Source organism: Cyprinodon variegatus, unplaced genomic scaffold (assembly GCF_000732505.1).
Source record: "Cyprinodon variegatus isolate N-32 unplaced genomic scaffold, C_variegatus-1.0 Scaffold384, whole genome shotgun sequence".
In the NCBI taxonomy this organism is placed as follows: domain Eukaryota; kingdom Metazoa; phylum Chordata; class Actinopteri; order Cyprinodontiformes; family Cyprinodontidae; genus Cyprinodon; species Cyprinodon variegatus.
In genome coordinates, this window is record NW_015150837.1 from 3,440 (window position 1) to 29,756 (window position 26,317).

The 26,317-nt window shown below is 38.9% G+C and overlaps 1 protein-coding gene across 1 annotated transcript in view; it reads right to left on the reverse strand.

Annotated features, from left to right (window-relative positions):
* Nucleotides 1-623: 623 nt before the first annotated feature.
* cep112 (centrosomal protein 112kDa) overlaps nt 624-26,317 on the reverse strand; it is a 108,272-nt gene continuing 82,578 nt past the window's right edge. The window contains exons 20-21 of the mRNA XM_015387031.1: nt 20,537-20,767; nt 624-749 (exon numbers count right to left, since the gene is read on the reverse strand). Of these exons, the coding sequence (XP_015242517.1) occupies nt 654-749; nt 20,537-20,767 (327 nt within the window). The 3' untranslated portion in view covers nt 624-653. The remainder of the gene's footprint in view (nt 750-20,536; nt 20,768-26,317) is intronic.

The following is a 26,317-nucleotide window of genomic DNA, read 5'->3' on the forward strand; positions in this document are numbered from 1 at the left end:
TGGCTGTAACCTTTCATGTTAACAAGTCAACGCGCTGTGGACAGTGTCATTTTAGAAACACCAACTAATCAAAATTGGAAGTAACCCCATTTATCACTGCTGTGTGGATTTATGCACTAATAATATTATGCTGTGTAATATTTTGTAGTTACATGCCAATATAGCACATATAGCTGTGTTTAAGATGTTTGAAGTCACAAAGGGAGACTGAAGCATCATAATTGACCGTGGAGAAAGAAATGACAGAAAAAAATCTGGTTTATGTGACAATTGCAATATTTACCATTAATGTCAATATTATGCGGTTTCCTGATATATTGTCTGCTAGGAAGCAGATAACCAAACTGAAAAACTAAAAAAAAAAAAACTGGCCTCCCAAAGAACCGAAAAAAAAACAATCCTTGCAATTAAAAAAAAAAAGGCCCAAATTTCCCCCAAAAAAAATATATATATATATCTTATTCCCATGTTAGGTTTGGTAATATAAACTTCTGTTGTGCATATGTGGATTTATTTTTCAAACTGATCATAACTTTATGTTAGTCCAGGGGCTGTGGAGAAAAGGCTGCAGGTAAAAATTCCTTGCCTCCCCCTCATCTGTGTGTTCTGTGACAAAGTTGGGTGGAAAAGAGAAATATTAAACGAAGGGAAGGTCAGAAGAAGGCAGGAGAAAGGAAACTGATTACCTGGGCAGACTTGGCAAGCTTCTGACTGTGCTCCTTCTCAATCTGCTTCAACCTGCTGTTTGTCTGCAACAAGAAAGAGGAGAGGGGCGGGTGTGAGAAAGAGATATGCAGGCAGGTGGATGGAGGGACACAAAGAGACATGACTGAGAGGTGAAATTCAATCTTTAGTTAGGAAGTGCACAGAGACACATTGCCCTCCCCAAACTGATCCGCTCTCTCTCCCACACACAAACACACCAATGTTGACCTCTATCTGTTGGCAATGTGTCCCTGTGGCCCCCTGGCACCGCTCCAACCTTAACGCCTGTGTGTGCCAGAAGGTAGTGACGGCCACGCTGCCCAGAGGGTACTGGTCTCTTTTCATCTCCAACCAACAGTCCATCACTTAACAAGAAAGGAGGTGTTGGAGGGGTGAATTAAAATGTTGCTGCCAATTAGCCCCAGAGGAAAAAAAAAAAAAAGAATGTGATGATGGAGTAAGCTTCAGGACTGTTGTAACAGTTTGTTAGATCAGTTCTGATCTTATTTCTTTTCTTTTTTTATTTGTTTTAACATCTATAAGTTGAATACAATGCTCTAGATAATGCATATTAAATGCAGACTTAAGTATTTCCACATGTCCTTAAAAAATTGATGTTTGGGCTTTTAGTTCATAGTTGTATCAATTTCAAAGTCTAAAATCAATGTAAAACAGGAAAGAAACAAACGACTACAGAGACAGCAGCTCAAACAAACAGAAAAGGGATGCCTTTATGTGAAGAACACCAAATATAATTCAATTTACGGTTTATAATACGTGTGGTTGAAAGGGAGCCAAAATATTGCTTATTTGGCTCATATAATAAAAAAAAAACAATTTAGTGAGCAGGTATAACGTTGGTTTAATAATGTGATCATGAACTTCAGCAGATGTTTTGTATTGATAGGGGACAAAAAAAGTAAAGCACATTTTCATGATTTAGAAACTGTGCTCACAAACATCAATGTTTGACAATACCTGTCTTGAATTGGGGCATACTTTAAAGCAAAGTTTGCAAAAATAAAGGTTACACAAATAGGCAAGATTTGTCTTAAAAAAAAAATAAAAACAGCCATACATTAAGTTGATTTATTGGTGTTGGAGATGGTAACTGTTGTAAAGCAAACAATCAGATTTTACCAGCGACAGGTAGTAGGAAGTATAAAGGCTGGACACCAAAGGCTCTTTTTTGATCAGGAAACAGTTTAATTCAAGGAGATTTTGTGTTGAAATCCACGACATGATCTGTAATTAATGATACAAAGATTTATTTAAAATTTTTCTGCCAAACATGTTTACATTTTTACGGCTTGTCGCTCTCAAATATAAGATGAACCATTTGAAAATATATTTTTTAATTTCTTTAAATCAGTAGTAATCTATGGCTTCTTTTGGTAGAAACAGAATAATTACACCAGGACACTTCATGGTCATAACCCTGGAGTCCTAACAGACAGATAACTCTGGAGCAAACACTGCTCTATTGAACACACCCCTTACAGCCATCAACACCTAAGCTGCATTCAGCCTCTGCCCCCAATCCAAACACTTCCTGACAAACACCGCCGTCCGCTCTGAACGGACACACCTGTCACCATGGCTACAAAGAGCCGTCACCAAGGACACAGACCTGTCTTCCTGTGCCAGGATTCTTTGAGTGGCGGCCCCGCTTGTCCCTAGGGGCCCTGCTGCACCTGATGAGAGCCGGGAGGACAAAGAAGGGTGGAGGAAAAAAAAAAAAAAAGCAGAAAAAGAAATGTGCATGTGGGAGAGGGGAGGTGCAAATAGGGCTCTTATTCTTTACATTTGATGTATTTGTTTGCTCCTTTTGACTGTGGCAGCGCTGCAGCTTTGCTGAATAAAACTCTGGTTGTCAGTTTATAAGACAAATTTGGCAGGAGGTGAGATTTCTTAACCGTTTCTTTCAGAGGCACTAGTTTTGCAGTCTAAATGAAAGCAAAAAGATGAGACATAAACGCGGCTGAGCAGCAAAAAAATATACTTCATTTCAATTGGTTGTGAATTAATGAGGCGCTTGCTGTACTGTAAATGACTTGGCCTCACATCTAAACACATTCACAGAGACACACTGCCATACTGACAAGCAAACGGGCTCAGATGTTTCATAAAAACATAAAGAGGCAGCTACTAGCCTATTCCCTTTACTTACAGTCACCCAAGGGAAGGCGGCAGACAGCACTGTGCAACATCAAGCATTATAGAAACCAAGCATCTAAATACACATTAAGAAATGGCTGGGAGTAGACCGAGATGTGGATGGAACATGTGAAGAGAACAACAACAAAAAAAATGGCCCCGCTGGACTGTGAAAAACAGAGCTAAATTAAAAGCCCAGCCATATGTGTGTGAGTCTGGAAGAATTTTCAAAGAGACTACCTGTGCCCTGCCAAAGGCATTTTTGTGCTGAAGGCACTTTGAGGCTGTATCAGGCTCTTCAATCGCCTCTTAATCCTGGCGGTGTGGAGTGCAGCTGCTTTGAAGTATGTGTGTGTACAGATACCTTGTGGATGTGTGTGTGTGCGTTAAAGAGAGTGGAAGTAGATCTGAAGGCAAGGCATGCACCACTTATGAGAACTTAATTAATAATCTGCAGTGGGAGTCAGGCCAAACGCACACATACACAGACAGACAAAAGGACGCGCTACACAAAGACTGACAGGAGTGGCAGAGGGACAACTTTCTCCAACATGCAAAGACTTAAGTCACAGTTGCTCAAACACCTAATGGACAAACAGAGGGTCTGAGTTTGATCCACAGCCGTTTAGAAAAGGTCCACTCAAGGTGTGCATTCCAGGAACGCTTTATTGAATTGCTGCTACAGGCAGGTAAGAATTTCTCTGTAGAGCTGTGTGCCAACACATGTTAACTTCTGGAGTTTGTGGGAGCGAAAATAAACCGATCTCTTTTCATAGAGCTTTGAAAAAAAAATCTAATAGATTTATTTCTACTTTTTCTGAAGGATAAACTCTCAAAACGACACACAAAATGTATGTGATGTCACCTAAATACACTTGTTACATGCCCAGGTAACAAAACTGTCATGTAATCTGCTCTGAGGTGTACTGTAATTCCCTCAACTGATCTCCCTACAGTGCAGAAGTAGTGGTTGAAAATTTGAATGACATTTAAAGCAAAGGGTTAAGTTAAAAAAAAACAGAGGACAATCTATGGCGGCCACATCAAAAGATGTTTGTCATATCAAAACAAACAGTAAGAATTATAGCATTAGCCTGGCAGACGAACAAATTAGTCTGTAAAAATTCCTAAGATAGTAGAAGCCAGACATAAGCTGCATGAGTCAGTTAAGAGATGCGTTTACAAACAAAGAAAATAATATCTATTTATTTCATTTAATATTTTTATGGTAATCCTCTGTAACTATACAAAAGTTTAATGGAAGTTACCTTATGTTGCAGCAGAAATAACAAAATTTTGAAATATAAATCTTCCTGAACTTTGCTGACCTAAATTGGGACTGACAAAAAACAGTTTTCTCATTTTGTAATGTAGTTTGATTTTCATTTAAAAAAAGCAATGTATTGATATATGTTTGATGGGTATCATGGTGAGATGCAAAAAGAGAACAAATTATGCTGTAAAATACATTCAAAAAAAATAAAAAAGTACCCACTGTTTTTCAGTGTAGTCCTGTTTCTCTGACTGTGACTAAATGTATGCCCTCTGTTTCATCCTCTGACATGGGACCTGGCTCGGAGATCGTCTGCCTGGCTGTGTTTTTCATGGACAGGGCCGCCCTTTACAGCTGCTTTTTGTATGTCTGCTTCTGTCTCCTTGAACCCCAGTTGACCTCAGCAGATGGCCGCTCACACTGAGCCTGGTTCTAATGGAGGCTTCTTTCTGTTAAAAGGGAGTTTTTCCCCTCCACTGTCACTACAACCATGCTAGGTGTGAAGTATTGTCTTTGAGTCAATGAGTCAATGTAATCAACTGGATTTCCTTAGACAGAAAACTTTGTATAAATTTGACTGTATGATCTGGTTGAATTGTCTCTGCAAAGTGCCTTTAGACAATGTCTGTTGTCCATTGGCGCTATATAAATAAACTGAATTAAAATGAAACATGGCAAAGGGTTATGGTGTCCTATACTATTTAAACCCAGAGAGGAACATGTGTTCAACCTTTTGTACTGAGAGGCTGACACTTTTAGCAGAGATCCTCCTCTGCACATTAACCGATGTGAAGCTACACAGCATTCTGGAGTAGCAAACAAGCAAACCAGGCTCACTGTTACTGCCTGACAAGTTGTTATCGCAACCAATACATCAAGCTTTGCCTTGTTAAAGATAATATGCTTCCTTAAAAAGAATACAACATACAAAATATTACAGGTGTTCATTACAGTTACAGATCAGCAGATTTTAAACTGACAGTGACAGTTATTTCACAATAACTAATCAAAATCCATTCTGGCTTTAAAAACCTTTTCATATTAATAATAGTGTTGTACTCACACCTGTACTTTTGTTGTTTCACTGCACAAAAAACACTATCTAGAGATGGTTGTAATAACTGAAAGCCTATGATGAAAAATGTTTGCAGTTTTGCACACAATCTCCTCATTAACTTTTAGCCTAAAAAATGTCTTGATAGCTCGAGTTTTTCCTCCCAAGTATCCTCAGGTTGTATTCAGCTTTATTCACCAACTCTGCTTAATGGGAGGCTTTACCATAAAGTCTAAAAGGCTAGGGTTAAATGTTTCTCTATAATCTGTTGTTTCCCCTGTTTACAAAAAGCTGTATATTACACACTAGGGATGTAATTTATGGTGGTTGTCTGTGGAAAAAACAAAAAAACAAACGAAAATCCATATTTAAAAAGATCACTTTTTTGTCTTCCATCAAGCCTCTCCAATGGCAGCTGTGTTTGGAAGCACTGAGAATGACTCTGTTTGTCGCACATGTCTCTCGTAATGATTTGAGTTCAATCTGCTTGCGAGGGAGAGCTGGGAGATGTTATTTGCTCGTTTGTCTGTAATCATCCTAGTCTTTCCCCGCACATCTTTGAGAGTCAGTGCAAGAGAGGGGAGTTGGTGCTGTAATGACAAGAGGCTTTATTTTGCATTTCACAGTTTGCCATCAATGCCTGTCAGTAGTGATTTGCTTCATGCACGCTGCTCAGTGTCAGCCTTCGTCGCGCAGAGTACAGAAATAATGCGGGCGTATGCGGATAAACATACATCAAATGCTCAGTGATCATACACAGCTGCTTCTTGATTTCACAAAAACCAATTATACTCATTCCCATCAGTGTGAAAGGACATGAAATCTGACCTACATCATAAGGTCATGAAATTCAGCTAGAGGCTTTAAACTCTGCTGAATTTGAAACTGTAACTCAAGCAGGTGGTCTGACATTTAGGAATATGTTGTAGTCATGGTTTCTGCTCCAGCATTTTGATTCAAACAGCCAATGAACGCTGAGTAGACCATGATGGCATTCTGGGTATCTGGTTTTCAGTGCAGGTTGACCTTGATTTTTACCACTTCATATCCCCATGCCTGCTTTGATTGGTAACAGTACTGATGTTGAGATGCAGGCTGGATTTGAGAGGAATTTTGAACTCACCCAGCATGTCCCACTTAAAACTCCACTTCAAACCAAAGTGTAATCTGTAGCATGCAACAAGCCTGACGCCATGTCCTAATGCGATTGGGAAAGTGTGTCGCTTCCCTCCCTCCTCTTGGATGACTTCAAAAAGTGAGCAAGGGAGCTGTAGTTTTCTATTTTTTTTTTAGGGGGACGGCAGAGTCTTTACTTTGACTCTTTCATCTGCAGGCTGACTCACTCTCTCCTCCCTTTCTTTTGCTCTGCCGTTTGGCCCAATTGGTGTACAAAACAGACAAACAGGCTCACATAGGTCTGAGCATGCGTACTTGTGAAAATACTCACTGATCATACATTCAGGCACACAGATCTAAAAAACAAAAATAAAAAAAATAGATGCCCTTTAACAAACAGAGTAAAGTTTAGGTCCTAAAATCAGATTCCTCGCTCTGCCACCCGTTTTATTGTCTCGCTGTAAGTCTGTCAGAGTAAGCTGAATGTGGGCCTTCTTTGATCATCCCCCAGCCAATGTTTTTTTCTCCTCTTCCCCTAATCCATGACCGACTGAATAATATGATTTGGTGCATCTCCAAATGGCAGCGGACCAGACAATTTAGTCAGCTGTAACACAGACCTACCAATGACGACAACAATGACAACAACCACGTACCACCACCTTCAGGCTGAAGGAGTGAACTTCTTAGGGGGGGTCAGGATCAAAGCTGAATGGATTAATTTGGATGTTAATGACATAAACATCACTTTAGTTTAAGCCTCTAAATCCTGACTTGTAACAACAAAGATATGTAAACATTTAGGACAACAAACAGGGTAAGACAGGTACTGTAAATGAGGTAGGCACAGTTTTAGAGACTTTATAAGAAAGCCCAGAGATGGAGGTCTACAGAGCTTAGAGGTTTCTATGTCAGGATCCTTTCTCAGCAACCAGAACAATTTTCTAGGGCCATTATTCTAATTACATATTTTAATACTTCAAAACCTTAATTACAGCAAAAGGTAGTTCAATAAAGTTTTCTCTTGGAGGCTCAGAACAAAAAAGTAAAAACTGTATGTTTTTCAATTTAACTTTATTGTCACTGTCACAAGAACAACGAAATCTTTAAAAAAGTGCCACCGATCAGTGCATATGCTTACAAACAAAAAAAACAAAATCACTGTCACCACCATTTACACATAATATAAGAAATAAATAACAATAACTGATACAAAACAAATAATAAGAATAGTACATTCTCACACACATCATCCATGATGATTATTGGTTATTTTCGGTTGCATTTAGTTTTGTTATTGCTTTCTACTTCATGGTGGAGCCTAAGTTTGCGCAGTCTAATAAAAACTAATTTAGCTTAAAACAATCTTGTCAAGTTTGTAGCTGTAACATAAAAGTTGGTACTTTTAGAAGAAGCTGTTAAACTATGCTTCAGCCACCAAGAATCAACTTAGTGATGCCAAAGTCCTGCTACATTACGTTTTTGTTGATAAGTTTTCTAATGACTGCAGCACTACATTCCCAGTGAAAAGGGAAAATCTTGAGAAGAGAGGCAGTGATTGATTAATAGGACCATTATTTATCTAATTAAGAAGAGAAAGTCACAGGTTTTGGCTTTTTAACAGAGCTGCACATTCTGATCTTAAAACGACCAATAAAACTACTGTACCTTGGGTGGTCTGATCAAACGTGTGCAGTTCCAAATAAACACAGCAATACAAAATGTTCAGAGCACATTAAAAAATAATCTGTCAAACCTCGCTAAAGTGTCAGGGAATCCTGCAGTCACGCATGGAAAATTGCATGAAAGCCGAGAATCTGGGGTCACTAAAAACAAGAGTAATAAACAAATAGTTTTCCTGATGCAAACAACTCACAGGATGTTTTAAAAGCACAATGAACCAAGAGTTTGCTGCAATCCTCTCATCTAGCTTTTCAAGCTCAAAATAGAAACTTATTTCTGTATTTTAAAAATCCACAAATTCTTTTTTATCTACCCTTTGTACACACAGCATTAAAACAACTCAACAACAATATGAAATTAATTAGTGTTACTCATCAAACATTAAACCATGTTGGATAAAAAAAATAAATAAGTGTAAACATTTCATTTCGGTGGTCAAAGTCAGACACTCTTGGTGGAGAAAGAGTGTCTAACTTCTTAAAAGCCCTGGAGCTCAGAGCCTTGGTTACACATTTAGGACTTAATCACTTGTGTGGGAGTAAACAGACATACTGCAAGGGTGAAGCTTTTAAACCTTTCTTATTTAGGGGAAACTGGTATATGTCATGCCATAATGAGTATTTTCATGTCCCAAACCTCTCTTGTAGTCTAGCTAAATGGAGCCTGGTAAACACAGACAATCAAGGTCAGAGTATATCATGACTTTATAAAAGCATTGATTCAAAACTGCACCTTTTTCAAGATGTTATCTTGCAAAATTCTTTGATAAGATGCAAGATTTAAAGCAAATAGGACCTGAGATTAATCCAGTCGTTTGGTGCATAAGGAAAGTTATTGCTGCACAATGTCAGGCTGCTGGTTGAAAGCTGGATACATTGTTTTAAAAGTATTGCTGATATGTTAGTTTATCTGTTGACTGCAGGCTCTACCTGAGCAGATACCTTTACAAAATAACCAGCGAAGCTCATTTAGTTAGACTCCCAGTAAAATGCAGAATGACAAAACCAAAGAATTAACTGCTCTAAAATAACTACCCTGGCCAACCGGACTGAATATTCAGTCTGATAAAGCCCCGTTTACTCCGAACAGATCTCGCCGGATCAATCACAGCGTAGGAAACCCCGGTTATTATGATGCATTATTCTCAGCACCAGCATTACCCATAATGCAGCAGCATTTTTCTGCTAGCATAACAACAGGCTGGTGACTAACAGGCAGGGTTTTTACAGGAATGAGTAGCTCTTATATAATGCTTTTTAATGCTCTCAGAAATTAATTTAATGCCATCAACAAGTACCCATGAACATATATACACGGCAAAATCCTTCATCTTTTCTGTCGACAGGCTGCAGCCATGTCCCGAATTCCTCGTTTTCGAGCCACTTTTGTTTAAATGAGAATTTTCCCATTCTCTAGCTTTTTCTCTGCCTTGAGCTTCTTTTCCGAACATACAGCTTTACGATCAACCGGAAACAGTTCCGCACAAATATATCATGATATAATATATCTGACGAAGAAAAGGTGCATGGGATATATACAGTATATACAGTGCGTCCACATATGACAGTTTCTCTTTTTGTTTCAGTAGCATTCTTATACAGGGTTATTGCACAGGGTGTTTACATGGGTATTAATATGGATGGATATTTATATTTATATATATAGTAATTGCACTGGGTCTCAAATATAGAGATACAGATTATTGCACAGGGCATCAAATAGTAATTGCAAATTATACATTGCTCAAGTTATTTCCGTTGTAGTGTCGCATCGTAGAGTATTGTTGTAGCAGGGATCAATGGCCTGGGATAGCGCTCCTTTTTACAAATGGTGTAAAAGTCTTTCACTTAAGGAGCTGCTAAATTAAAAACAGTTTGTGTCTGTTGTTCCAGTTGTTTCATGAACACATCTCAGTTTGCACCTGCTTTGTAGATCAGCATTGTGCCTGCTAACAAGTTTGCCTGCTTTAATACATCCAATTGTTTTGAAGATCTGGCCCTATGCAGTTCAGAGAAAGTAAGAATAGTTGCTTCTCTGTTTTAAATAAAATTCATTGGAATCCTCTGATATGTAAACAAAAATCTTAGATTAATGTGAAACCGTAATGTTTTACTAAAAGCTTTTAAACATTTAGGGTTCATACCCAGGATACCTGGAATTGGCCAAATAAGCTGTGAAAAGGAAGAGAAGATTTGCTTAAAAGATGACATATACATCCACGAGTCAACATCATTTACATTGAAGTTCTTTTTAGGTAATTGTAGTATAACTGCAACAAATGCATTCCACTAATACGCCCAAGTACGAAGGCATGTATTGACAAGCACACACAGAGTCGTACACAAACAACTGTAGATTTCTTTTTTAGGATCTAATCTTCTCTGGCAGTTCAAAGAGCGCTCCTCTCCAGGCTTGAGCTAATATGAATACAAGGTTCCAGACGTTATTCATTTCCTCAGACCTGAAGCCCCTTGATCTTTTGTCTCACATTAGCTCAGTTCTCTACTTCTGATACCAATTGTACTGTTGTATTGCATAAAGAAGTTGAACTCCCCAAACAAGAATTTGAGCCCCTGTTAGACACTGCAATCATCAACTCTCTTTCATACACTTGAAAAAGAATGCAATGTGAATTCATACATTTATACAGGATAGGAAGTGTTTCCAAACTGGAAAGCTCAGATTCCTGGTCAAGACTTAGCTTCTTACAGACACCTGATGTTCTGAGCTTTGCCATAACACCATAAGAGAGAGGTGAGGATATAGAGGGAGACATAAAGATGAAGGTTGGAAGTGTGCTGCAGAGAAAGAAAGTTAGATAAGGAGGCGGTGTGGGTGAGAGGTAGGATTCCTGCTCACTGTAGCCTGGAGATGAGGTGTTTTATCAGGCACAGAGGCTGTCTCACAGTCCCCCTCATTGCAGCACGGGTGATTAAGAGGTCTGAGGTTATGTGTACTCATTCTCACCCCAGAACATAGCTGCACACACACTCACACACAAAAAGCCACAGATAAAACTTCAATAGCGTCACAACTTTCCCTCAGCCTGCCTCCATCAGTTTTCTCTCCCTGCTTTGTTTCTGGAGCAGATCAAATGTGAGGGACTATCTCACAGTCTGGTCTTATTTCCTCTGATTCTTCTGTTTCTCATTATTTCATTGCAAAAGCTTTGACAGCATACTCCCAATAACATCCACCACAACATCCAGGAATCTCTTTTCTCTCCTCTGCCGATCCCTTAAACTTGCGTTTTTGATGAGAATCCTTTCATGGATTTAATGGATTTCTTCCACCCTTTTTTCCATCAAAATCTGGAAGATGTGTTGAGCAAAAAAAAAAAAAAAAAAACAGCCCTGCTTCTACTATCAAGAGCAAAGTGGACTGCATAGGACAGCATTTCTGTTGGCATCAAAAGACGGAGAAATGTTTAGCTTACAAACAGGGCATTCCAGTCAATATGGATCTGAGGCTGACTGAATTCAGTCTCATGGGTGCAATGACAAAGTAAAACTTTTCCTTTCCTCATCTGATGCCAAACCGGGAGAAAGATTAGAAAATACAAAAAAAAAAATAAAAAAAAAAAAAAAAGAGGAAAGGGGAGTTATGATGCTCAACCTTTGCTGAGGCTGTTTTCAAAGCAACTTCCTTTTGCTGCCAAAAAAAGGAGAGAAAACTCATTAATCTTTTGTACGAAAAGTGAAAGTTGCACACAGTGGGTAGCGTTATCAGTCAGAGTTCAACACTCAGCTGCACTGCTTTGAATTCTCTCCAGATGGCCTAACAACTGGGGCTTGGTTTTCCCTGCATACACAAAAAGATGCATGGCGGGGGAGATGAACTGCTAGTAACACTGCAGCTTTCACATACCTAAAGAAGGAAAAAAAAGGTGAAACCCCTTTTCAGGATTTTTATTCTGTGTGCCATATGGAGCCAAAATGGCGCCTCCGTGTTTTGGAGGTCGGAGCATTCCGGAGTTAATGCTGTGCAGCTGATGTGGATGGTGTCTAATGAAAAACGCTCTCGTTGGTGGATCCTGTGGCGGGATTAGGTTCTGATCAGCACCACCTTAGGTCAACATCCTGTTGGACTAGCAAAGATTATGAGAGATTTTGCAAAGTGGGTTCAGTTACGAATGTGGACAGACTAAATGAGACAGAGATAAAGCAAGAAAAAAATTGACATAGGATTCAGTCCTGAAGATAGCAGCTGGTTGAAGTATCCACACATTTGGTTCCGTTTCAGAATTTGTCTTATAATAACCACAGAGTTGAGTCCTTTAATTGGTCTTTGGCACAAAGTAGTGCATATTTTTTCAAACAAAAAGAGAATGATTGTTTTCATGTTTGAAATGAATATTGTGTAAGAATTACTATCATCTAGCACGTTGTGCCTCAAACACATATTACGGCAATGGTAGCTGCCATGTGTCAAACAGCCTCAGCAGCGTAGATGTAACTATGACATCTGAAAAGGAAGTGAAATCTCTACAAACTGGGATTTAATTAGATTTACCATGGCTTTGAAAGCTACTAAACCATTGCAAACATACAGTTCTGTACCAACAAGATTGGTATATGTTTGCAGGATCTACTTTTATAATTTCTATAGTAACCAGCAACACTGTCGAAAAAGTTAGCTTTAGGCTAATTTAGACAGTAGAGTTCACTTACTAGGAGACACGTGGCAATTTCCATGTCTCATTTAAAATCTTTCTCCTGTGTTAGCTCTTTCCACCTAGAAAAGGCTTGTCTGATGTTTATCCTTTTTTTTTATGTCTCAGGTTCCGTTGTCTTTAAAGTTTACTTTCTTGGGGATGGTGAAACCGTCATATGCATGGTCATGTATTGTGGTGCAATAGCGCAAAACTTTCAGTTTGGTTTAGTGTCTCAAAATTATCTTCACCACTACCAAGACGGGGAAACGCATTTTAATTAAAAATGTATCTGATTATTAGTGGAGGTAACAATACACAAATAACACAGGTTGTAAATGCAGTCATCGAATTCAGGCAGTCAAACAGAAATTGTTAGACAATATCCCTTTAAGAGATAAAACCCTAAGGAAAAAAAGTGGGTGGTGCATATATCTTTTATAACAACAATCCAAAATAAAATCCAGTGCAATCAACTGCTAACTAGACTGCTAACAGGATTACTCTGTGTTAAATCTTATTCTTATTAGCAGCACTTTCTGAAGGCTTGGTTTAACAAACAAAACAGCATCATGGTGACCAAGGAAAGATCTGGGGATTTGTCTCCACACAGTTTTAAGGATAAAGAAAATATGCTTAAAATCAGGTTTGGGATGAAATGGTTTAATGGAAATTGAGAAAGGAAAGTGTGTGGCAGTAGGAGTTGCAACAAAAAGCCATACAGTAAGAAGTCTCTATTGTAAACATGTGGAAGGGGTTTCATAAGTGCTATGCTCTGATAAAACAGACGACGAACGTTTGGGCCTGAAATAAAAAAAAAACAAAAAAAACAATTATTGATTAAAAAAACAAAAAATCATCCCGATCCTGAAAACATGGTGGTGAATGCATCATGCTGTGGCGGATGCATTCCTTAACCCTTTAAAGCCTGATCCAAGAATAAAACAAAACAGAAAATTACTTTTTTTGGTTTGAATTCCTCATTTGCCCTTTTAACAAAATATGTAAAAAGAAAAAACAGAAATACATTTTTGATATTAATAATTTATTATTATGCGATAAGTCAAGACTATTTTTTGTGTAGTCTTCTACTGGCTGTTATCAGGTATATCTGATTGTGTACAATAGGATTTTGAGCAAAGTTTTTAGCATTCAATTATGCAAAAGGTGTCAGATGCAAAACATTTTGGAAACCGTATGTATCAAATATGATACATTTGGCATTATAGGGTTAAGTGGGAAAGGGTAGGTGCATGGTAGATGGAAATGTGGAGCCAGGCATAATTTAAATAAAGAAGAGGTGACAGCAGAAAGAAAAGAAGAAAATGATAATTTCAGGAAATGGCAACAGGAGCTCTGTAAAAGGTAGGGGTGGAACAGTTCACAAAATCCACGGTTCGGTTTGGTTCACGGTTCCATGGTCACGGTTTTCTGCTCGGTATATGTTGATTGTTAGGAAAATCTAAATAGCGAGGAGAACTCTGGGACCACAGAGTGGGTTGGAGATTTGTAAGCTCTGCAGTCTCTTCCTACTCTGTTGTATAGTACAACACGTGTTGCACAATGCTTGCACACTGTTGCACTTTTATCCACAACTTTCTTTCCGCCGTCATCATAGGTCACTCTAAATGCAAAGCGGTCCCATACAGCAGACCTATAAAGTGCTGCTGGCGCGTCTTCCAACTCCTGTTCTTTCCCACTCGCCATACCCACACAATTCTCCACAACTGATTTTTTTCTGCTACACCCGGCTACGCTGCTTCGCTTCTTCTTCTTGTTTACTACTGGTGGTTGGCTTTGGTCGCAGTACCGCCACCTTCTGCTCTGGAGTGTAAACGCTTCGCCTATGAGAAAATGGAGCAGCGCATGAACCGAACGCAACACACGCGAACCGAACCAAGACAGTCAAACCGAACGGTTCGGACGGTTTTCATAAACCGTTCCATCCGTATTAAAAGCTGCTTGGAATAAGTGGGGGATGAAGGCACATGACCCACTGCTTTAGATTTTAAATTGTAGATTTTAAAATGTAGTCTTTGTTAGCTTGTTACATAGAAATCCTGATCAAATAAGTGGTGACTGACAGGATGTGGAAAAAATTCAAAGGGTGTGAATACTTTTAATAGTCTCTTTTATAAAAGATACAAAATATATAGCTCCATAAGCTAAACTCTAAACCCAAGGCTAAAGAGGTTCAATGTGTAAGATCATGTGTAGGTGTTAAAAATGGCTGGAGGTGGAGAGGACTTCTGAAGGTTGAAGAAGAGGAGAAAAAAAACCTGAAACTAATCTTTAAGCACCACTAGGCAAACTGTAGCCACTAGGGACACTAGACCTATAACCTCTAGGATGAGAGCCGTGGAAGAACCTGGCAGCACTTCAAAATTTAAGTTTGAGAACCTGACAGCAGACCACTTAGGAGATTGAGAAGTCATGGAGTCACAGAAAAGACCACATTCATCCCTCTAGACTAAATCAGAGAACCAAAACTATGTCAGATCAGGTAAGGTAGCAACAACTTTTAGCTTAGTTACAGAGGGTACAGAAATTATTCAGACCCCTTTTTCCCATTTGCTAAAATAAAAAATTCATTTTATTTCTCATGACACTCAGCACTCCATCTTGACAGAAGAAACAGAAACGTTGAATCTTTTGCAAACTCATTAAAAAAGGAAAACCAAAATCTCAAATGATAATAAGTAATCCGACCCTTTGCTGTGACACTCATATCTAACTCACATGCTGTCCATTTCCTCTGATTCTCCTTGAGATTGTTCTGCTCCTTCATGGGTGTCCATCTGTGTTTAATTAAACTGATAGGACTTGAGTGGGAAAGGCACACACCTGCCTATATAAGACCTTACAACTCACTAGGGCTGGGTAAAAAATTCAATTCAATCGATTTTGGATCTATTCCTTTAAATTTTTGCAAAATCGATGAGTAGGGAATGAGATCGATTACTTCAATTGTGACATGCGCAATGTTCAACTTCAAATGAGCAGGCATGGCAAATGCCGACACAAGTAACACACAGCACAGCAAGCCATCCAAGTCTGATGTGTGGAACCCTTTTGGATTTAAAACAATAAAGATAATGTGCTGGATAAAACCAAAGTGGTTTGCAAGATCGGTCAAGCCGAGGTCAGTTATTGTAGAAACACTACAACAAACCTTCCGGAGGTAAACAAAAAAAATTGAAGGACTCGATAGCATTACCAGCAGATTCTTCTCAGGCAATAGGCTCTATGCACAGCTCCATTACTTCCTGAATTTAAGGCAGCTCCTTTGTTTCCTGTCTTTCATGATTGGATGCACTGATTAATCCAGGTGTGTATGACCTAAGTAACTGGCCAGACACACCTGGATTAATCAGTTCGTCCAGTAACGAAAGACAGGAAACAAAGGAGCTGCCTTAAATTCAGGAAGTAGTGGAGCTGTGCATAGAGCCCATTAGGATAAGAGAGGCCATATCTAACTTTTGGGTGCAAAGATTTATGCCCCTACTTTGTAGTGGAAAATAAAGGCTTCAAGCAGCTGGTTCATGTACATCTGACTGAAAACGTTATCCCAATGATCCCAAGCCACGCAGCTGCAAATATAGCCAATAGGTTGACGGAAGGTATAAACAAATAGGGGATGACCAGCAAACACCCTGTAGTTGTTACAAAAAAAACGCTGCAAATATGGTTTGTGCAGTGAAGATAATGCAGCTCATGCATGTCGGCTGCTTTTCCCACACATTGAACTTAGCCTCACACACAGGTCTAAAATTCATGTCATGTCTGCTTGCTCGCGTGAGGCTTCATTTTTGTTTCACATTTCACTAACTAGCACTTTTGAGACAGTTTTGTTTACATCTCAGCTTTAGACCGTCTAATTTACAAGTTTGCACTTTGTGTTTGATATGTCAGGAAAAAAAAATACATGAGTATTTTAAAACAGTTAAACCGCTTACATTAGTGCAAAAATAAATCGAAATTAATCAATTCGGAACTGTATAGATCGGAATCTGATGGATTTAGGATTTTGGTCAAAATACCCAGCCCTAGTGCTCACAGTGCATATCAGAATAAACAAGAATTATGAGGTCAAAGGAGCAGCCCAAGGAGCTCAGAGACAGAATTATGGTCAAGGTTACAAAATAATTTCTGCAGCACTCAAGGTTCCTAAGAGCACAGTGGCCTCCATAATCCTTAAACGGAAGAAGTTTGGGACGACCAGGACTCTTCCTAGACCTGCCCGCCCAGCCTGACTGAGCAATCGACGGAGAAGAGCCTTGGTGACAGAGGTAAAGAAGAACCCAAAGATCACTGTGACTGAGCTCCAGAGATGCAGTAAGGAGATGGGAGAAAGTCAACTATCCAACTATCCACAAAGTCAACTATCACTGAGGTTCTCCACCACTCGGGGCTTTATGGAAGAGTGGGCCGAAGAAAGCCTCTCCTCAGTGCAGTTATTTAGAGGGGTGTCAATACTACATAAACCAGAGAGGGCAGCAGAAAGGAAGCTCGGCAGGGAACAAAGCTAGATCGTGTAGCATAGCAGAACCTAACTTCACCTCTCATCAAATCATTGCCTCAGATTTTAATGTAAGCATGTTATGCATGAGTGTTTATATGATGGAGCAGGAGATTGGAACCTAGCATGAGATGATAGATTCTTAATTGAAAAATTAGATCTGGTAGAACTGATCATATCTGCAGTATTACAGGCAACAAAATAAAACCATTTTCCTCACATTAAAGGCCTTTAAATCCCATCTTCCCATGAAGTTGGGACCATTGTATTACACTTGTTCTGTGAGCCATGTCTGATGTTACTTATGAGAGAAAAGGGGGATATGTTTATCTTTTTCCAAATTATCATCATTTTACTTTCAACTTTGTTTTCAAACCAACTTATTTTAGTTTTTAGAAATTTATCGGGCTCAAAATAAGTGTATAAAATGGATGTGTCCTGTGTATGCATTCGTCAATGGGTGAAGAGGGGGTCGACTTGATTGTGATAAAAAAATGTATATAATTCACATCCTGTGACCCAAAAGCTGTGTGTGGGTAAGAATGCAGCTGTGTAAAAAAATCATGGTTTATCGAGATATCGAGGTTTATCCAGTGCTTTTTGAGCTTGCTATGCTCTCAGCCATCACAGCAGCTTACCGGGTGGTCTTTCCTCCCTCGTCTCCCATAGAATCGGCCTGATTAATGTATTGAATCCACCGCTGGATTTAACCACTGGGTTGAAGTTAAACATATAATTCAGTCAGATAATATGGAAATGTTAATGCTTGGCTTATTGAAGTGGTTTATTTGGTACTCTGAAAATCCTGAAATTAAACTTAGGACTTCAGAACAGGATATAAGGTGGGTATATATTACCAGATGATTAATTAGATCATCTTTAATACACGCCTCCAAATGGTACAGCTGCTTGAGTTTCTCAAGGAGTAAAGAAACAAGAACAAAAGTCAGGATCCAGACAATAATGGTAAACATTTCCTCAGTATAGTTAATTCAAAGTTGAACTTTAAGACAATAAACCGGAATTTTTCTTGTCAAATACTTTCTAAACAGACGGTAATCTTTAAATATTGCCTCTAAGCTTATATATTTTCCCAAAGAATATCCTATCTCTTCAGCCTTTTGTAAATCACCCAAAACATAAAAATGCTGGTACTTCAATGTGTGTTTTAATCATTATAAGGGATATGAAAAAAGAAAACAGCTGGGGATCTGATGGCTTTACAGGTCTATCCAGTTGTTGGGCGACTACAGATAAGCTGAGTGGGGACGCCTGGTAAAGGCTAGACTGTACACATTGACCTATAACTTAAATAATGCCTTTTCAAGGCTGCAGAGGGGTTTACACTACATTTAGCCATTTACACACTAATAGTAACTATAGTAACTAATAGTCATAGCTGCCCTGGGGCGCAGGGCAAGAAGCAAGGCTGCCGTACCATCAGGCCCCGTGACCCCCATCAGCAGGGAATGCAGGTGAAATGGAGTTGGGATTCAAACCTGCAAACCTTCATCTGCAGGATGAACTTCTACATCCTACACCACTATAGTGCCAAATTCAAATTTGACCATTACCAACCTATGTGTTTTTTGCAGTCCTTAAATGACCGGATCCATGTTGCAAGAGGCTGGCCAACATACTTGAATTGCCAGAGGAAAATCAGACATCAAATAGATATTCTATTTAAATATTTTACTAGTGCTAATGAAGGCAGCCAGTCCCTGTGGTGCAAACCACCGCCTTGACTGCATAGGTAAGGAATGTTAGGTTAAACTGCACTCTGTCAGTACAGGCCCAAGGCTCAGGGTGTTGTGTGGTGGTGCAGAGGGTGTAGCACAGCAGGTTCAGATGGGCTTTCTGTCGCCACACCTTCAGCTGTAGAATGAGCTCATCTAATGCACTGGAAAAATGATCTATAAATAGCTAAAATGTTCTTAGATTAAGTGTATTTAACCTTAATTTCAGTAGGTAAATGAGATAGTTTGCAAATGGAATGAGTATTTTTACTCTTAAAATAAGATAATTAGATAAAATGCACTTGAAATAAGATAAGGCAATTGTGTTTTCTTATTTTAAGTGGAAATAATCTTGTTCCATTTGCAAAAAGTGTCTTTTACCTCCTCAATCCAAGATCAAATACACTTATTTTAAGAAAAAATTACTTATTTCGATTTCTTTCCAGTGTGGCTTCATCCTGACTGATTGTTCAGAATTGATCCAAACACATATTGTAGAGGGGCCACGTTCCCGTGTACAGTTCACGCCTTGCTTATGTTGAATTAACTGCTGTGCCAAACTTTCTCTCTTGTTTAAAAAAAGAGTAAACAACAACATTACTAGTACCACAAGTTAATAGACTTATGTCACTTGAAAGAAAAGTAAAATCTTAAAGCCAGACCCGAACCTCACTGTCCTGCCTGATATTAAGGCCAGATGTTAAGGCCAGGGTTGGGAATAAAATCTATACACTAAGAAAAGGTGCATCTAAAAGTTGCAAAAAAAGCAGCGCTGCAGGACTGGATTCAGCCCACCCTGATTAAAACTGTTCCAGTGTAGCTCCAGTTGTATATTCAAAGCCGTCATCCTGCGGTACGGTGAACCTTTCAGTAAAAGGTTTCTTTTTGCCCTTGCTTCAAATGGTCACTGCTAACAGCTGATGTATTTAAATTCCTGACATATTTCAGAGTAGCAGGCCGCTACACTGAAATACCTTCTATACATTCATTTATCATGAGTGTATGCGCTCTTTGACTGGCATCTGGGCTCCCTACCTGAGGTTCTGCTCAGCGCTTTTCATGCCATGGAAAGCATTTTTAAACCCATTTACCTCCTTATTTGCACATATATGTAAAACGTGGACTATGCACCCTCTAGACTCTCATCAAGTCTGACTGACCCCTAGTTTTAACAGGTAGATGAACACATGCACCTCTACTGTAACAGCAGACGGAGAGCAACCTGTGAAGGAAGGGTTGGAGTGTCGAGGTTGGGAAGGATTCCCAAACTGCTGGTCTGTCGAGATAAAATGCATCCTGCAGCTGAATCAGAGCAACATGACACCGGGTCACTCCGATAGTCTGCATATTAAAGGGAGATATTTGAATTCCTATCTGAATATAAGCAAGTTTTAAATACTGTAAACATGAACGGTTTGTTTATACTGTGACTGGAAACTGACTACACTGCTTAGTTTGTCAAGAAAAAGAGAATGTGATAAACCACCTATCATTTCCCTCCAGCTTCGTTAGTTTTACCACCTTGTGTTTTGGACATCTAATAAATAAAATATACTGATCACATTATTTTGGTTTGTTTTTATGCAGAGACTATAGAGGATTTCAATGTTTTTTTTCCCTTACTCTCAGCTCCTTTATTTACCTTCTTCAGAGTGGCATCCATCTCTTGCTGGTGGCTCCTCTTCAGGTCTTTGGCAATCCGCTCCATGTCGGAGCGCAGCTGGTGCATCGATGCCTCCTTATTGAGGGCTGCCGTTTGCCTCTCCTCCTCCTGAAGTAACGCCATCTCTGCCAGCTTTTGCTTGTGCAGGGCGTGGACCTTCTGGAGCTCCTCATGTAAACTGGATACCTGGGCCTCCAAATCAGAAATTGTCTGCAGGATAACAGAAAAAAAGCCTTAGTCCAAAGATAGTCTTTCTGAACATTCTGATAATTATTGCTTTAAAAGAAACAGTAGAGTTTGAGGAAAGAGGTGGGCTGATGAAGAGGGGATAATGAGATATGGTGTGGATTAACTTTATTTCTGCTACTCTCTAACCTCTGTATGGAAGTGGGTGGTGGCCTTTGAACCAACTCTTTTAAAATCTCTCAGCTTTGACTTTTCTCAGAACACATTTAATAACCTTATCAGTGAGAGTTCAAATAACAGAGCAGAAATGGTATCCAGTAGAAACGAGTCGTCCCTAAAATCTATGAAAATAAACCAGTCTGACAAAACTAGAACTCTGGAGTTAACAAAATTAATTAGAAGAAAGATGAATAAAATAAAAGTCATAAAAAAGGGATGATTGAGACTGTTTTTAAAGAAAAAAACTGGATTTTCTGAAGCTTTTAAACATCAAAAGAGAAAATATTAGTTCTTTTTAGCAGCATGAACTCTTATCATTGAGCTAAATAAGATGCCCTCAGACACTCAAAAGTAATTAGACTGAATAAACATGAAAACCTCCAGCTTCTAGGAAGACTCTACCAACTAGAAGCATAACTATCATGTTAAAGTGTTGCCAGGTCTAGGATGAAGAGCATTGTTTCACCCTATCACACCTGTATTGCACCGACTCCCTACTTATTGCACATCCTCATTACTGTCCTTTGTGTTGCTTTGGTGAGCAGCATGTGTTCTGCCTCCTGCTTGGTCCCCAGCCCCCCGAAAGGCGCAAGCGTCCCCGGACAACACTGCGTTAAGGCCATCAGACAGCCAATGTCTGAAGTGCTTTTGTTTAGGGGGCACTAAGGAGAAGCAAAAGGGACTTGAAAGGAGTGTTACAAAAACTAGCAGAAGCTGTGGCTACCAGTTACCCTCGCTGTCTGCGCTGGTTCACAAGACACATCTCCTCGTGCACACAGGCGTGTGTACAAAGACGCAATATCTAGTTGTCTCACACACTCAGAATAACAAGCAGCACATTCAAAGAAAACAAACAAAAAATCATGTCCCCTAAATTCTGTCTGATCTTTTCCAATTTTCTCGGCTCTGCTTTTGCAATCAGGGGCAAGAGGCAATACGATGAGAACCCTGGAGACTTTTTAATACGTAATTCTCAGTTTGACTAAAGCTGATTTTGTTTTATTTTTTATACAAAGTATTTTAATAATTAGGTGCAGGATTTTCCAGAGCAGCAACTCCTACAAACACACAAAAACACATGAGAAACATGAGAAAACATCACAGGAAGATCCTTAGAAACTATTTACATTCCATGATGCTACAGCTACACACTTTAAGGTGTTTTATATAGATGTGAGGTTATAAACCAGCTCAAAAGTCTGCATTGTAGGGCAAAAAAAAAAGAGTACAATATATCTGTAAAGTATAGTTACTGTTCTTTAATCAGCTCCTGAATAGATGATCCACCACAGATAGTCCTTCTGTCCACTGATCTCCATGTGTTTAAAACTCCTCACAAAGGAGTGGAGGTTAATTTCAATCCATCATTATCAGGCCCCTGAATCTTATCAGGAGGGGATCAGGGTGTGAAAACCATAAGAGCTGCTAATGCAACATAGGACTAAATAAAAAGCTGAAACGATAAAGAGCAGCTTTGCTTACGTTTGGACAGGGTGCAGGATCAACACAGCGCTCAGCACGGTCTCACATAGGTGAATGCTCCGTGAGCCTCTTCCCTTTGCTTTCAAATCCTCAGTTGCGTGTTTCAAAAGTGCCCAATACTTATGATCTCTGCAGATAAAGTTGTGTGATGTGAACAAATACAAACTATGATCTGTGGAAGTAATACATAGGAATATCCTTTGCTGCAATTATTTGTCTTAATCTGCTTTGCACACTGATAAACTTTGAGAAATTGTTGCTAAATCTTTGTAAAATGGCCTGAGGATCAGTCCGATTGGATGAAGCACGTCTTTAAAAGTTACGCTACACATTTTCACTTTCAAATTAGCACCTAGACTTTGACTAGGCCATATAGAAATGCTTCAATCTAAAACATCCCTTAGTTTTAGGATGTTCTGCTGGAAAAGAAACCTCTCCCTCTAACTGCTGTTTTAATAGGATTTTCCTTTATTTTACTAAATCATACAATCAACTGATGCTGGCGATTTAACTGCGCTATCTAACATGATTTAAATACTGAAGCTGGATCTTTGCTGAGAATAAATCACCCTGTAGTTATTAATGAGTTCTAAAGGCCAAAACTGAAAAGGCTGTTATTTGGTTCTGAGGGTAAGGAGGAGTAAACAGAAGTACAGGCCACAATTTTCAGATTTCACTTCTAAAGAAACTTGTGACCTTCATAAAATCTTTTGTGACAACTGAATCCTACTTCCTGTTTGTGTTCTTTATGAACGTATTGCTGGTGATTCTGTCACATAACATCATTTTCTCATCATGTTTGAAACTAAATAACAGTCTGCGGTTATCAGACACAGCTGAGCATGGCAGCGAGTTACTCACTTCTGTCAGTCGGTTAAAATATGTATCTGGCTGACATCTTGGGTGTGATGTATGCACATAAAAAATGACTTGATGGTTTATAAGGAAGCATGTTGTAACACATCAGAGAGCATCAGAGCTCACTGATGACTTCAGCTGTGATCAGAACCGGGCCCATGGGGGTGGGGTGAACTCTTTTAAAGAGAGAGTTTGATAAGTAGCACAGACAGGATTCCAACATTGGGTAAGCAAACTGAAAACGCCGAACGCAAGAAGCTCAAGGAGACCGGGGAACTTTTAATATGCCATGCAGTCAGAACATTACGGACCTTCGGCGAATGTTGGATATTAGTTTGTAACAGAATATTAGCAAGTAACAAAACATTTTTATGCAAGAATGATGGCACATCAGAGCCCATCTCAGTCTAGGCTGTCCTTTTTATCTCTGCTTTGACACAGTCTGTCATCATCCTTTTCATCTGATGCGGTTTAATCGTGTCTCCGGATTGAAAACCTCTGAAACCAAAAAAAAAAAAAAAAGAAAAAGAAGAGCAACAACAAAAACAAAAAATATTCAATTTAGTTCACCACAACCGAGGCAAAAGACCTAAAAAAATACACTTTTTCACTGCTGTTAAAATGCAGATGGTGTATACAGTCCGTTAGGAGAGAAATAATGACCCGTTAGATGAGCTTGAGGAGGAACAGGTGGGAAATATGAATGAGGTGCTTTAGATCAGATAAACAAACACAGTTTCTGAAAGTTTAAGTCAGATGTATTAAAAATATAAAACTTTCTGAGGCCATTAGATCTAAACAAATAATAATTTCTGCAGTGCACTATATAACACTATGAAATAGATATACGGAGAGGAAAAAAGTGCTGAAGAACACTTTGTTTTGTCCAAATAGTGTGAGTTATGGTCAAGCTTTCATCCTATTTTGCAGCTACAATTATATCAACCATATGCCATCAGATGCAGAAAGCAGCTAAATTACAACTGATGACACATATCGCTTTACAATTTTTATAATTGCACCAGTTTTTCATAAAACAATACTTTAAAGTCTATTATCTATTACATGAGTTACTAACTTTAGAAACTTTTTTTTTAACCTTTTATTTTCTACTTCAACAAAGGATTTTCATGAAAACTCTGCTTATTGATCAGCGTGTGCAGAAATAACGGACTTCCACCAGAGGGCAGACAGGACGGGAGCCGATGAGCAGGCTTAGGGGGAAGCTGTCAATTGACTTAAAAAAATAACGGTATTAAAAAATGATCAATTTGGCAACTTATAGCGACGACTATAAGCTTGTCTCGTTTTAGAAAATGTTCAGTACTGACTTAGCTGTGGGCGAATACCTTCAAAATTACGTTTAGGTTTTTATTCGCTAAACACACTACGAAAGGTCTCAGGACTAAATGACAACGGGACGACGGGGGAGAGTGAAAGCGGCCGATGAACAGCAAATTCCAAAAATAGAAAGAAAAAACAGTCAACAGAGCAAGTAAATGAAGAAACTACAAACTAAGAATAGAACTGATTACAAATGCTTGAGAATTAGAAATCTCTGAAACCACATTACGACGATCCAACTAATAAACACACTGATATCTAGAATGATAACTACAAACCTACTAGAAATAATGTTTAACTTTTTATTTCTAAATATTTAGAAGTTAGTCTGGTTATTGTATAAAATGGATAAATGATCTCCTGGAATGTTAGAAAATCGGAAATGGAACAGAGACAGATGCTTTTTCATTTTCAAATTTAACATTTCAAATTGAATTTTGGTATGTATTTGCTGGCGTACATTTTGAAAAATAAATCTCAAATGTCTTTTTCTTTTTCATTTTAATTAAGTAAAAGGATGAGCAGTGTTGAAGAAGAAAATGAAAATAGGATGATTGATTACTAATTTCATTTATGGGTCAAACAATGCAGCCACATTCTTAAAATGAAAAAGCATTTCTGAAAATGCTTTTTCATTTTAAATATGGTAACGATTTGCTTCCATAGTGGAGGGCATTGATTAGCTAATAGAAACACATAGAGCGGTCTGCAGGCAGCCACACATTTCATCACTATACACAAATGACCAAAATCTCCCTTTCGCATCTGATAAAAGCTTTCATAGAGCTACTACACAAATCCTAAGTGATGCAGAATTGTGGGATGAAGTTGTGTTACTCTTTAACTTATCCAGCTCTCCCGTAAATCTGTTGGTTTGACAGATCTGCTTAAAAACGAGTCAGTAATGCTGTTTATTAGTTTCACCCCAGAACAAGGGGATGAGCAGGTATTACTCATCCTGGGGAAAGAGCCACTGGAGCTGGCTGTACTCTTTCACTGGTAGCTCTGGACCTCTTAGGGATGAGGACAAGCAGGATCTATCTGAACAGTTTATGTGCCTGGGCTCTCAGGGGCTGGAAAAGGCACTTCATGCAAACTTTATAGTTAGAAGGGACTTCAGTCAACCTGCAGTTATCAGTGACTGAGAACTTGTCACTGTGTTTTCCTTCTTTTCATGGCCTGAAATGACATTTGGAAGCCCTGACAATAAGAAGGTGTCAGATCGCTTAGGCTAACAGCGGGATCTGAGAATACGGAATGAGGACAGCGGGAAGTTTGTTTTCAATCCAGAACCCCCCTCCCAGATGCCGGGGATTCGTCAAACCGTATGTCACTTTGACACGAGCGACTCGGCGGCATCTCCAGATATCACACCCTCACAAATGGAGCCTACATTTACATGTTGGAAAAAACAAAACTCCCCCTGAATATCAGATCAAAAATCCCTAACATATGACAGAAACAAAATGGTTTTAAAGACATTTAGGGAAAGTTATAGAAATACATGACTTTAAAGCTTCTGGAGGGCTTTAAGCTGTGAATGCTGCTAAACCTGCCTAGGTTTTGGAATAAGTTGTAGTAAAATAGAACATTTAAACAATGGCAAAATATTTTACAACTTAATGGTTTATTTTTTTTTAACAAAAAGTAATGTTAAAATAAAAAAATAAA